The sequence below is a fragment of the Abramis brama genome (assembly GCF_963993115.1).
Source record: "Abramis brama genome assembly, chromosome: 23".
Lineage (NCBI taxonomy): Eukaryota > Metazoa > Chordata > Actinopteri > Cypriniformes > Leuciscidae > Abramis > Abramis brama.
Genome location: NC_139985.1, coordinates 9,588,869 through 9,603,564, shown reverse-complemented (window position 1 = coordinate 9,603,564; position 14,696 = coordinate 9,588,869). Strand labels below are relative to the sequence as shown.

General features: G+C 38.0%; 1 protein-coding gene across 2 annotated transcripts in view; it reads right to left on the bottom strand.

The window, feature by feature from the left end:
- arhgef10la (Rho guanine nucleotide exchange factor (GEF) 10-like a) overlaps nt 1-14,696 on the bottom strand; it is a 137,372-nt gene that overhangs the window by 15,953 nt on the left and 106,723 nt on the right. For both annotated transcript variants that reach the window (XM_084101079.1, XM_084101078.1), the window contains 4 exons: nt 13,837-13,923; nt 8,967-9,178; nt 6,131-6,288; nt 2,697-2,839 (listed from right to left, as the gene is read on the bottom strand). In XM_084101079.1, coding sequence (XP_083957205.1) covers nt 2,697-2,839; nt 6,131-6,288; nt 8,967-9,178; nt 13,837-13,923 — 600 coding nt within the window. The remainder of the gene's footprint in view (nt 1-2,696; nt 2,840-6,130; nt 6,289-8,966; nt 9,179-13,836; nt 13,924-14,696) is intronic.

Sequence of the window (14,696 nt, the reverse complement as noted above, 5' to 3'; positions counted from 1 at the left end):
TTGAGCACCAAATCAGCATATTAGAATGATTTCTGAAGAATCAGGTGACACTGAAGACTATTGAAAATCATAGCTTTGCCATCACAGGAAAAAATTACATTTTAAAATATATTAATATATATATATTTTATTTTATTTAAATCTGACCCCAAACTAACTTTTGAATGGTAGTGTGTATATTAGTACATACGCCTATTGATCTCTGAATGCAAACGCTTTCAGAAACATATGTCCAATTTAAATCTGTCTTGGGTGGACAGGGCTAAATACAGGTGTAAACGGTGTCCAAAACATTACTGCATCCCATACAACACAATTGTGCTAAAACAGGTAAGGCTTTGCAGCTATCAAATAAAACAAATATGTGATTGAAAAATGTGGAAAATCGCATAAATATGCACAGAACTATGATTTGGATAAAAGCATCTAAATGCATAAAACGCAGACCATGTGAAGCACGCACATCCTAAGTTCATTTATCACAGCTGCTTGCTGAAATAACAATGATCATTTTGCATGAAACCATGTTTGTGATGAGATTAAATAAAGTACGTTTATCCACATACAGTACAGTAACATACTGACACAGTAAGCCATGCACATAGTTACAGGACATTCATTTAAGATACATGTAAATACAAGGGGCCATAATTTATAAAAAGTGCATATTTAAGCTCATGCAGTGGCTCATGAAATTTCCTTTTATCTAATGACTGTTAGTGATCATGTTAGCATCTTATTCACAATATCCATTTTTTTTTATTATATTCTAATAATAATAATAATAATAATTTACTGTTATTACATATTATTATTATTATTATTATTATTAAATCCATCCATTCGCTAACCCACTTATCCTCTGTAACAAAATTGTTAGTATACTATATACACAAATTTAACTTTAATCCAACAAAATTAGAAAATCGCGCAATTTTGAGAATAAAACAGCGTTTCCATCCAAATTGCCGCAGAATATCTGTAATAAAAATGGAAGTTGCAGCAATCGGGGAAGCAACTGTGGCTCTTTTTTTCCTACATTATAAATTACTTGTATCTCAGAGCACACAAACAAAACCCAATAAATGCTGTTATCTTGCGTTCCGATGCCTGGTGTTTGGGAATGCAATCATGTGAGACTTCTGGGAGGTCATTACACCAAATCATTCTGGCTCAGGTATTTCAGAATGATCAAACCAACATTTGAGATGCTATGCAATGAATTTTGCCCACTGGTTAGTACAGTTTTCCAATCACATTGACAGTCAAGGCAAAGTCATGTGAGGTTTTTTTTTGTTGCGCATAAAGGTATTTATATGGTAAATGTGTTTCCGTCGTAGTTTATACACGTCTTTTTTTTTTTTTTCAGATAAAAAAAATGATCCGCCTCAATTGAACCAACCCGTTCTCATTTCTTGAGATCAGGCTGATTGAACACATATGCTTTTTATGTGCGTTTTTAGAATTTATGTGCATCTTGGCGTTTCCATCCAGTGTTTTTTATGCAATATCCCAAAATGTGCATTAAAATAGGTGGATGGAAACATAGCTACTGAGTCTCACAAAGAGATAGAGGTTGCCCCCACCGCTTCACCCTAAAGATACTACATCACTATATCACAGCAGGAGATCACTGTTCTTCCCTACCAGCGGACAATGTAAGCATCACACCTAACCCCTCATTAGCCCACTATAATACTAGGTGACAGTGCTTATGAGAGCAACATGTTTAAACAACCTCTCATTTTACCAAGTGTGGGACTTCACTCCTCAGCTTTTATTGTTCTACATGTTTATGAGCCAAAATTGGATATCAAGTTGGTTTCAGTCCCAGGTTTTTATTTTAAAGTGTTTGCTCTACATAGTGTCCGACCATGTTTGTTTTTTCTGCAGTCCCAAGTTGATATATTTTTAGCATTCTACATCAATAGCGATTCAGCAGCTTCAATAGTTTTAGGTCGGGAACAAGGTGGCACACTGTAGTGTGGAATTATTACCTAAAAACCAGTGATGAGAGAGACAAATTCACACAGGCTCTATTGCTTATCCCACCGACACACATCATTGTACGCCACTTTGCCATGAGCCCCAAAGGGGCAGATTTACAGCTGTAACGCCGATGCTTCCCCCTCCAGCTGCTGGGCCAGCATGGCTCCGCAGGGAAAGGGATACAATGTAATCAGTCGAACAAAACAGAGCACTGGCCTGAACCATGGAGGATCAACCGAAAAGCAGCAGGGGCCCACTCACCTACCACTAGCTCAAATCTCCTCTCTGATGGGCGCATCCAGAGAAATCTCAGAGGATAAAAGAGATGTTTGATTCCAAAGATAAAACCCAAGAAGGCAGAACTAAAGGAAGGCTCAGGGTTATGGAGGCCCATGGGGTAGATCCCTAGGGTACGTCTCCTCCATATTTGAGACAGCCGGGGAAGATTATGAGCATGTCAGAGCTATTTAACTCATCCTGTGTGGTTTAAAGGTAAGAGGGAAAAAAGGAGAGCAACAACAGAAGAAGAGACACCCTGGCCAGATGGATCGCAGCTCTTCGGTAGGATTATTGATATTCACACACAAGCTAATTTGTCAGTCAGTGTTGGCAAAGTGCCCACGAAACATAGTATTAGCTCTTCCGTTTGTTAAAGTTTGGTGTGAACGCATATCAGCATGAGTAGAGCTTTGGAATGATGAGTCTACCTGAGTGGACAGACTGGAGCCATCAACTACAGTAACTGTGTTAGCACAGCTAGCCCAGACCGAGTCCTCCAAAGCAAGTAGTGTCCTGATGGGATCTGAACCAACTGTTACTTTTCTACAGGAGTCTTGGCTCCACAGTTCCCCTACAAAACAGAAACACAAAAAACACAATTTCAACTTTCCAATTTGCATCTATCAAACATTATTGGACTTTTCTTAAAATAAGGGCACGTTTAGGCTCTTAAAAAAAAACTGTATACTAGTTTTTACTTAAGAATTGGGTCTTCTTTTTTTCTTCTTCTTTTTTTTTAGCACAGTGTCATTTCCACAGTTTCTCAAATTATTTATTGCATTTAATTGCATTTTGTGGTGGAAATGAAAATGATAGCAATGAACTGCTAATAGTTATTTCATAGCTAGGATTTAATGTAGTCTAAATACACACATGAAATATATTGTACACCAATGCATAATCTGACCAAAATTACAACTTTATTTGGAAATCACACACAATAAAAACATTCAGCTCATGAGTGATATTTACCTCAGTTTTTCCATTACATTGCATAACCGATATCAAGCTCACACTGCTATGTCCTTGTTAAAAAGTATGATTTAAATAATTATTTATTTAAATAAATAAAATAAAAAACATTCTCAAATAAAAAAAATAAAAAAGTGGTTTATGTTTGTTTTGATCGCCATCAGCTTTAAAAATGTAATACCCAGAAAATACCAAAAAATATTTCCTCTTGCATATTCTGTAAGTTTTATGACAGAAAAGGGAGGAACGAGGTAAAAGTATAAGCATACAATGAGGCCTGTGAAATACCTTGCTTGAGGGCAAATCGCTAATCCTATCTGGTGGAACATTTCAAATATGGCCAAAGATAGTCAATGCTAGTAAATTCGCATGTTATTTCCCTTAAAAAAATAATGCTTCAAATAGCAGAACTACAAAAATGTGCTGCATGCTAATTCCACTGCTTTAGCCCAGAGCAAGTCACTTAAAGTAAATTGGTTTCATTAATACTCAAGAGTAAATCCTTGTGTTTTCAAGACAAATATGTATAACTGGTGGTGGAACTGTATAATTTGTGGCTATGCCTTAAAAACATACAGCTAGAGTAAGCACTGCAAAGTGTGTTTGTGGACTGCATATCTCCCTCAAAAAAAAACTAGTGCTTTCTATGCTAATGCGCTAACAGTGCCATGTTAATAACTGCGGCGTGTTGTGTAATCCAATTTATAAGTTTCTCTCCAGTGTGCTCAGAACATGCCAGACTTTTTCCTTGAATTTTATTCACAGGGTTTGCGCCGTAGCCACCATGGACACCATTATGGGATGCATTACATAAGCTTTTTTCTTTGTCTTTTTCGCCCCCCATCACAGTGTGTTAATGAAGCAAAATTGGAGAGGGAAGCGCAGCGAGCCATTTAATTAACATTTCGAGTTGTTTATTTCTACCTTTGAAACCAGAATAGCTTTACAATGACTTCCGACTTCCTCAGGTTAATTGCATGGCATATTCAAAATGTCAGTCTTCCCACTTTTTCCGTGCATTTGCTTTGAAAACATCCCCTCAGCCACTCTGTACCCCTTAATTCTCAAATAAAGGCCGCCTTAGATTTGCTTCTTTCAGAGACGAGGACCTTCAGGGGCGGAGAGGACTTATCTGGACACTCAAAGCATCTGCAGATGCAGTCTTTATTGCTCCAAAAGTAATAAACTGGAAGCGGGAGAGATGCGGTTTCATTCAGATGGGCCCTTATTGCTTCTGGGTATAATATATTTACGTATTTTCTTCGGAAAGTTAGACACCTCATTATTATCCTTATAAATTCTGCGCACTGTTGATTAAACACAACAAAATGATCCTACCCTCTTAATGTATCTAAGAAAAAAAGGGGGAAAAAACAAGAAATCTTCCCCCGAGCAATTTTGGCTTGCTCATACGTTTCAAAAAGCTTTCTGATTAATCTCATGTGAGACTCCAGTGTTGATTACAGTGTTTTGAGGGCAATGTATTACTCCTCAGAGTAATTTGAAGTTTTTTTTTGCTAATGTATAAAATAATATATATATATATATATATATATATATATATATATATATATATATATATATGTCCTGCCTATACTTCCCTAGGAATATGTATTTGTTTGTAATTTATTTCGTTCCAGAATATGAATAGCAATATTCAATCACCACACTGCACATCAGTATAATTAATCTTACTTTCCACTTCAGTGGAGGTAATTCCTTGTTGACAGCCAGGTAAGTAGTGCAATGTGATAAACCCATTGTGCCAGGGCTGTCTGCCTTGCACCACCCCCAACATACACGTAGACACACAGCGCAGTCCCTCGTTATCTATCATGTCTCCGAATGCAAGAGTTCTGCATGCCCGCCCGTCTCATGTTGTCATTAGCCCACACTTACTTACTGCAAATGAATAAGGCGCAGACAAGGACAGAGGACAGACTTGTGAAATCATAAATTGCTTTCAAGGTAATCCCGAATCCATTGGCTTTTTATCTAACTAATACATACCCAGAACAATCTTATCACCGCTGTATCATCTCTGAATGCATTCAGAATACATGACAGAACTAATATCTTTCACATACTCACTGAGGCATTCAGCTTCAACAGAGATGGGACCCAAAAAAACATCCTTGAATGTTTGAATAGAAGGTTGATGAAAGAGCAAATTGAACACGGGGACAATCAGATTCATTTGTACTATTAATTTGATTTGATTACCCTTTCACTCTATTGAGTCCCTTTCATTTGGGGATACTAATAATTACCACTCTTAATTATCCCACCCATTTAGTGTTTAATCCCATTAGTGAGAAAAAGAAAAGAGAAAACATACTGAATGCAACTGTCCATTTCTGTGCTAATGTGATAATGAGAAAGAACAGGCCTAATAGGATAGAAATAACATAGACGTTTAAATCCAAAATCCTAAACAAACAGCGGCAGTGTCTGTAGAGTAAATGAGCTTTGTTTAGCATAATACATAAAGGCAGAAGAGAAACAACTATATAAATCCTCACGCAAGTGATAAGCCCTTAAATTAATCAGAAAATATCGCAACTTATGAGTTTTGTTCACATAGGCACAGTCATAATTATCAGTGGGAAACCCTCTGATATCCAAATTGGGACATTGTAATGGGCTTGGCCACATAAAAAAAACAAGGTAAAAAGCAACAATAAAAGTGAGCCAAGAGTAAAAAAAATTCGTTAATGGTTTGGCTACTTCAGTATTTCATTTCCAACTGGAATTTATGACAACTTGGAACTAACTCATAAGTAAGAGCTTTTCAAGTGCACTTGAAGGCAACATGAGTGTAGGATGTGAAAGAAAGCATGGCAAACTCCATATCAGTATAATGAGACATCAAGCATTACGTTACTCGTACCTCTGAGATGTCTCCCATAAACCATCAGCGTTCCATCCCGCAGGCCAGCGAACAGGAAGTTACCGGAATGTTTGAGACACAGAACTGGACAGCCCTCTGGGTTACAGAGAGTTAGGAGACACTGGGCGGCCGTGTCCATACTGCCATAGAACAGGATGCTTTGGGAGAAAAACAATGAAGAATATAAAAGGACATCTATGTGGAAAGAAGTATAATATTAAAAGAAAGAAAAGAAAGCTAATGCCTTATTTCCACTGTGCATTTGCCTTGATATTGTGTAATGATATTTTAAAAGGAAATGTGCCATTTCAGGAGATTTGTCCACTGTATAGCTAATCAGTCCCTTTCATTTGCTTAAAGAATCTCTCAGAATACCTACTGTTCTTCTCAGCCTTCATAAATGATTGAACTTAGTGAGAAAAATCACAGTGATTTTAAAAGAGAAATTCTTTTAATTTCTGCTAAATTGACTGCAGTTCAAAAATGTCCACAAAACACAGTGAAACTACCTAAAAGTTTTAACCTGGTAGTAAAACTATTTTTTTCCCCAAAAAATTTCAGTCACTAAAACTCATGCAAAACACTTTTTAGCCTTCTGAGCATAGTTGACACCTGTTTCTTATCTATGTACACCGTCCGCAATGTCAGTAATGACACCTTCAATCTGATTGAAAGGATTTTACCCCTCTCACTTCCCCTATTGCTAGACATGTGCTTAAAACAAACAGCTATTAGGCTATTAGTCTTGGCTAGCGCTTGGTTCTCACACTGCAGAGTGAGCTGACAGGAAAATAAGGCAGCATTGATGTTGCATTTCATTTACATTGAACCAAAGCAGCATCAATATCTTTGATTTTACAGGCTTAGGTGGGTTTAGTTTCCTTGGAACAATCTTAACATGGCTGTGAAAAGATGCCTTTATATATTTAACAGGGTATCTGCAGGGTTTTTAAAATCATATTTTAAGACTTTTCAAGATGTTCTTTAAAACCTGCACAAATACAGTTTATACCATATGGCTGGGGTAGAGCAATGTCTATGAAAACATCCAAACCATAAAATCACTGTAAAAACGATGATTTAAATGACTTTACAGTTCAAAAATACAGATTTTGACAAAAAAAAAAAAAATCAAAACTAAAGTTTTTTTAAATAACTAACCACACATTTCACCATTTAACACAATTTTTTTTTGAGTCAAAATAAATATAATAAATTAATATTATAGATGATTACTTTTATATTTATATTTTTTCATTCAAATATGATTATATTATAGATTTTTAGAATACATATTATTTTCTTTCCAATCCACAAGCTGAATGAAAATGCAATTTCACTCTCTGACAGTAGGTGGCGCTTATAACCCCTTATAATTTTAACCCATGTAAAAACGCAGCTGTGCTTTTAGAAATGCTTTTATTTTGCAGGTATGATATAAACACAAGGTAACCATTGTCATAAATTATTAACTTAATAAATTATTAACATACACATGAAGCCATATTGAGATTCCTGTTTTTCTGTCCCCAAATTAGATAAGACTTTTCTTATATCATTTAAAGGTAGGGTAGGTAGGATTTTTCTAAAAAAAAAACATTCCAAATTTGTTTAAACTGTCTTTATATACCAATACATAATTAAAATATAAGTACTCTGAAAAAGAGAGTATAAAAATCGAGTGTCTGTAGACCTCTCACGACTGTTGTAAACACAGCTAATTATTTCCATTCACTCCACCCCCTCCCTTCTGGGCTCCTTCCAAAGCCACGCCCCCAAAACGCATGAACGCGCGAAGCCAAATGCTCAGGCTCAGGAAGACGCATTTATTTACCTGAGACGAGTGCAGAGGAAGGAGCGCAGTGCCTGCAGTGACATCATGTCAGAATCACATGTAATAAAATACCTAACTTTATCTCTATAAATATAAACAAATAAGATGGCTTTTAGTACTCACTATCAAGCTAGCATATCGATACTGGTAAAGTTTAAAATATATTTTGTTTGATTCGGTAACGAGCTATATTTAGGCTATAGGTAACGAGCTATATTTATAAGGCAAAGCTAAAAACAGGTTGCATTGATACATGTTTTTCCATTACCATCAGTTAAACTGTGATGAAGGTGAATTTCGTGTAAGAGTCATAACATATACGGTGTTTTGCATGTAAGAGTTTACATGATGAAAACATTGTTGACTCTGATGAGGACTAACGTTACACTCCGGTGACAAGTACCGCATCGTCGGTTCAAGGACAGGTCCGGGGTCGAGGGCGAAGCAGAGGAGGTCGTTCAAGAGTGCGGGCAACCAGGGTCCGAGGAAGTAGTTTTTCGCTGACTGCATATGCAGGTGCTTTGAATTTTGAATGCTCTTTTTCTCTGCCATAATTTTACTCTTCGTAGGTTCCGCGCCTCTCTTGCACTCCCCTCAAATCAAATGGGTGCGCGCGCATATGGGCAGATCTAGCAACAGTGGTGGTAGCCTTGGTTGCGAGAGTGAATGACAGTCGCCCAAACCAATCAATTGTTTCGTCCCGGATGGAAATAATGAGCTGTGTTTATTGCAGATTAAAAGGTCTACAGTCACTCGATTTTTAAACTCTCTTTTTCAGAGCACTTACATTTTAATTATGTATTGGTATATAAAGACAGTTTAAACAAATTTGAAAAAAAGTTTTTTATAAAAATCCTACCTACCCTACCTTTAAGATATTTAAGAATTTTATGCAACTGAATCTAAGACTTTTTAGGACCCATTTTTAACAGATTTAACAGGTACATTTTTAAAAAATTTAACTGGGAGACATACACATATTTTTATGAGACACAGTCTTACCTGCCATCATCAAGTCCTACACAGATAGTGTTTCCAACTCCAGTGGAGCTGTGAGGGCCGGTTTCAGCATCCTCTGAAGGGGTGGGCTCAGGCACATACTCCAGACACATCACACGAGCGCCCATCTGGAGGGATTTTACAGGCCGAGGTGTGGGTCTGTTCAAGGAGAAAATGTCCACCTGGCCTTGAGAGGAATCACCACCACTGGCTACCTGCAAAAACAGAGCAAGGACAACACCATTATAGGTAGTCATCCAACCAAAACCACTCTCAAATCCATGACTGTACAGGTAGGGAAAGAAAATAACAGAGGAAGGAAAGTGTCTTTCTGTTTTTCTACCATTTTCAACCACTCCCTCAGCTTTGTGTTTTCACTTCCAGAACCGAGAAACACAGAGAAAATTTCAAACAGCAGAAAACTTTTGCACTTCCTGTGTACTTTTAAAGCTTCCCAGCCCTGTTATTTTATTCTTGTCAATTTCAATTTCATGGTAACGGCAAAGTTAAAATCATATATCTCGTAAAATTCAAACTCATAGTCTTTCGCCTGATAAAGTCTCTAAAATTCATACGCTATCACCCATAATGCATTCTCAGTGAGATAACTTCAAACATCTTTTTTTTGTAACTCCAGGGATCTTTTCATCGCTGAAGCAGAGGAAAAGGTGGGGTGGAGAGATGTCTTTTGAAAGCTGCTGAGCTGTTTGACAATGGAGGGTTTCCTTTGGGCTGATGATTGATCACCTTCTTAAGACAGAGACTGAGATGACAAACTCGATCCTTGGTGAAATTACATGTAGTTGACAGAATAAGACTTCAGCACAGTGCTGCTCATAAATCCATCCTCTGGTGCCTTTCCTCAACAATTGATCTAGGTTCTGCACCCATCCATTTTCCTACCGAGTTGCTTTAAAATGCAGACTCATGTAACACATTTGGATTGCATTGCATCATAAATTAATAATCCCCCCTCCATAAAAAATAGTGTTTGTCTTCGCCCCCTGCACGGCCGCTCATACTCTCTCATGGTTACTTGTTCATGCATAATGCAAGGGAAGCAACCCGCTCGCTATTAGAAATTAAACGAACTGATCAGCGTCCCATCATGCCCGCCACATAAATTGGCTCATCTCTCCTTGTGCGGCACTAAACTGCTCCAATTACAAAATCCATACAAAAAAGCCTTCGAGAGGTGGTTTAACCGAGGGAGATAAAGGGGAAGAGTATTACAGCGAGTCTGCTGGCCTTATTATAAATAGCCCTTGTTTAGGGGCCATCATTTATGATTACCTCAGGACACTGAGCCCAGTCACTGGCCGATTGGAGTGTAATCCCAACCCAAAAAAAAAAAAGAAAAAAAAGAAAGAAAAAAGAAAGAAAACAACGGCAGAGTGGGAGGGATGCTGCCGGACAGCAGAGATTAATTCTCATTCTCAGTCATGTTATGTGAGCAAAATGGCCAGGCTAAATATAGTGTTTAACCTTACAGTTCCCCTCTAATTTGCATGCAATCATTTGTCTGATTTGTATCACAGTGTAGAATCTGGACGGCCAAGGTCTCGTGGGCCGGGAAGAGCGAGGCAGAGCAAATATCGGCCTGTTAAGGCAACGCAGTGGGAGATAGGGACTTATCTTCAGGCAAGAGGTACGGAAAATAACTGAAGCTGCCTGCATTTTTTTGCTTCCGCAACCTCCAGCGGGCCCTCGTTCTCCTTCTTTAACACACAGGCGCAAATCCATGTGCGTGAATACAACGATGATCCACCTCTACTCTTTTAATTCTATTCCTCCACAGACTAGGTGGAATTACAGCTCCCTGACAAACTCATCAGTACTTGTTTGGAGGAGTAGATATCTGGATTCATGCCCTGGACGCATCCCTGTTTTTTTGTCCAGAAAGCCATGAAAACCAGCCTTAGAGCCAAAGCTCTGGAAAACAGAGCATTAATTAGGCTAAAATTGACTAAGAGCCTAAAGGGAGCAAAGATAGCCTATGGAGAAAGACTTCATCTGTCTATTTGTACATACTGGGAAAATTCAAACATTTGTCTTTGACATCCTTACGAAGTGTTTTAGATTTGTTTGGCTTTACAGATGACAAATAAAGGATGGCAATCAGTGTAAATGATGCTTTATGCACCAATCAGAATTGAATCATTATGCATTTTAAATTTCAGTCCAATTCTTGACGTATAATTAGATAAATTCAAAATTCATACAAGACTAATAATTGTAATAACTCATTACATCTTATCATCATACACATCTTGTGTATAGATCAACATACAGTATATGTATATACAGAGCAACTACTTACTAACTATATGAATAAAATCACAGGAAGTACACTGTGAACACAGGCAAAAATCAATAGCTGAGCCTCAGCTAGAGGTGAAGAGGCTAAGAAGAGTGAATTTAGTTGCATTCACACTACAAGCGACAAAGAGACATGATCCCATTCATTTCAATGGAGAGCGGGCGATTTCCGGCGACATGAGTTGACAAAATTGAGATATGTTCAACTTTATGCAAACGAAGAGCGACTTTCGGGAGCGACAACCGTAAGGAGTAAAGTCAGTGATCCGTCGCACGTGATCCGTCGCTCTTTAGTGCTGAGGCAAGATGACGGAGAAGCTCATTTTAGCTGTCAGCAACTGTCCTATAAGTTATGATAAGTTTACAAATGTTGCATAAAAGCACATTTTAACACATTTAATGAGAAACACTGCCAGCCCCATTGAGACTAAATGGATGCACTGAGATATATTAAAAAAAACTGACCCCTGTGCTTTAAACTAGAGAGTGAGATTTCGATTCAGAATCAAATGTTGACGAAATTATATTTTGGATATGCAATACTAAGGATTTATGATATGTCTCCATGTATATACAATGGTACTCGCTGTGTTGACTCCAAGCCTGAATGGTTTCGTGAACCCAGATAGACCGGCATTTGCACTTTTGCTGCAGATAAATAGCCACAATCTCATTCATCTTAATATTAGGCATTTTATGCCTTGCCTTGCCTTATGTACCGATTCCATTTGTATTAAGAATTTTCCTTCCAAAATGTTTGTTTGTAGTGGCGAGAAAAGTGATTCGATGTCTACAACTTGGAGTAACATCTGTGAATGTCATTCACAAACGTTACTAGGCAACCAGTAGTGGGAACGCCCACTAGCGATCTCACCACGAGCCACTGGCGACATGCAGCGACAAAGTCGCTGGTAGTGTGAACGCAGCATTTGGCGGATGACTGGCTGGCTTACTGTCTTGGACCGATTAGAAACAATGTTATTATTTTGATCTAAGCAAAGAGAAAAATTCCAGCAGCCCATCTTAGAGTGATCTGATTACTGTCACTGCTCATTTGGAACACTAGCAGTGAAAACTGCCTGTTGTGATGATGATTATGTGATATCAGTAACTTATAAGTTTGGAAGTAGCAAACGACTGAATAATTTCCTCTCTCGGTCCAGTCGAGTTCACTGAGAAATGACACCCGCTATAAGCCGAAGATGTGTTGATTGCTTTAGGGGTTTCTTTAACCCTACTAAAGGCTTGTACAGCAAGACTTTTGACTAGCAGGATAAAGTCTGGTCCACATCGCAGCTTATTATATCCAAAGCATAAAAAAATAAGTTTACAAATGTTGCATAATAGCACATTTTAACACACTTAATGAGAAACACTGCCAACCCCATTGAGACTAAATGGATGCACTGAGATATATTAAAAAAACTGACCCCTGCACTTTAAGCTACAGAGTGAGATTTGGATTCAGGATCAGATGTCGACGAAATCATATTTTGGAAATGCAATACTAAGGATTTTTGGCACTGGAAAGAGAAACTAATCCAGCCAGATATAATTTCCCACTGAATGTCTCCTTGTATCTTTTAAATCCGCCCAAGTCCACCCTCAGTGCTCTTTAGAATACCCACAAAAACAATTAACTCAAAGACACAGGCAAGGGCGTCCTTTTGTGTCCAACCAAGGCTTGAATTGGATTTATCCCCCTGCTTTGGGGGATTATGTGATAAATTGCCCACTGCACCAGAGGAGGGAGGAGAACGAGACTACTGTGTGAAACTTTTAAAGGTGATTTCACAGGGCTTGTTATGAAAAGCTAGCCTAGAAATCTAGACGCACCCTAGCGGCAGCAAATTTTATTTTGCAGCCAGTGTCGTCTAGCAACTCTCCGTTGGCTTGCGAGCTGGAAAAACCAAACTCTAGTCAGGCCAATCACATCGTGTATAGAGTTGGTGGGCGGGCTTAACATAATGATGGCAGAGTTGTGACGGTTCCGCGTGAATTCCCTGCTACTTGAAAACAAAGAAGATGGCTGCTGCTGCTGGCGAACAGCGGTCTTTCGAATCGGCTTTGGCCGCGACTCTGGAAGACTTGGAGTTAAGCTTTTCTTTGATGAGAAAAGAACAAAGAACGGCACTGATGTCATTCTTAAAAAAGGAAGATGTGTTCGGAGTTTTGCCGACCTAATTTGAGAGACAACCGTTTATCCCGCCCCTTGGATTGAGTGAATGGTCAATGGTGAATGGTCTTGACATCTTGACCCACATCCAACATCTTGATGTGGGTCTGGCTTGTCAGGCTAATAAAAAGCTGTTTTAATTTGCAGAGGAAAGTTTCTTTGCAGAATACAAGTTACTTCCGATGTAACTTAATGATAAATGAATGCTTGTCGTTGTGGTTTAATGGTGAGGAATAATAATTGCATTTAATCATTTAGCAGATAAAAAGCATCTGCTAAACGATCAAGTGTAAATGTAATTACAGTCTTTTCCATATCTGATGTCACCAGTTCACTGTTTATGACATGTATATTTTATGTGATTGTGTTTCTACTTACCCAGAGGTAGCCTTGAGGAAGTGAAGTGCTCACTGCTGAAACACCAAGTAAAGCACACTGAACAGGATTATGAAGAGCAGCCTCCAGCTATAAAAAAAAGAATAAAATACATATTTTTTAAATTCTTGCCTAATGACTAGACCTGGGAATTGTACATGCAATCAATAATATATAAAAAGAATTAAACCAAAAAAAACATTTTTTCAACAAAGTTAGGTTACATTTATGCTTAAAACAAACAATTGTCTTCAATATTTAATATATTGTTTGAGTGAAACATGGTGCTAGAAATTACAAGGTCACAGGGTTTTCGACTCCCAGGGAATGCATGACCTGAAAAGATACCAGGTAAGTCGTTTTCGATTAAACAGTCTGCCAAATGCGTAAATATAAATGCTCCAAAAACAAACAAAAAAACTTTTCTTCACAAGTAAATGTATCTCATTTTAAGACTGTTTAGATATTTTTTTACAGGAAAACAAGAAAATATACTGCTTAAGAAAATTATTTTATTATTACAATGAAGCAATGTGGCTCAGTTCAAATAGTGGGTGGCATATTTATGGAGACCATAATGTTGCGTGATATCACGCCATATTAACAGACCACAAACAGCCGCTGTTTGGGAATGTTTATATTTATTGTGAGAAGGCTGGGAGAGATGGTAGAAAGCACGTCTAATTTAATTAGGGAATTAGGGATTGGTGGGCATCAATCGCTAGCTATTTCCAGCAGTCATTTCCCATTTCCCCCACTTTCTCAAAGTGCAAATATAAACAGGTCCAAAATAATGCTGGAAAAACAGTCAGTCAAGACCTCTGCATCTCCTTTCTCCAAACCACTCCCTTATTTTTTCACAA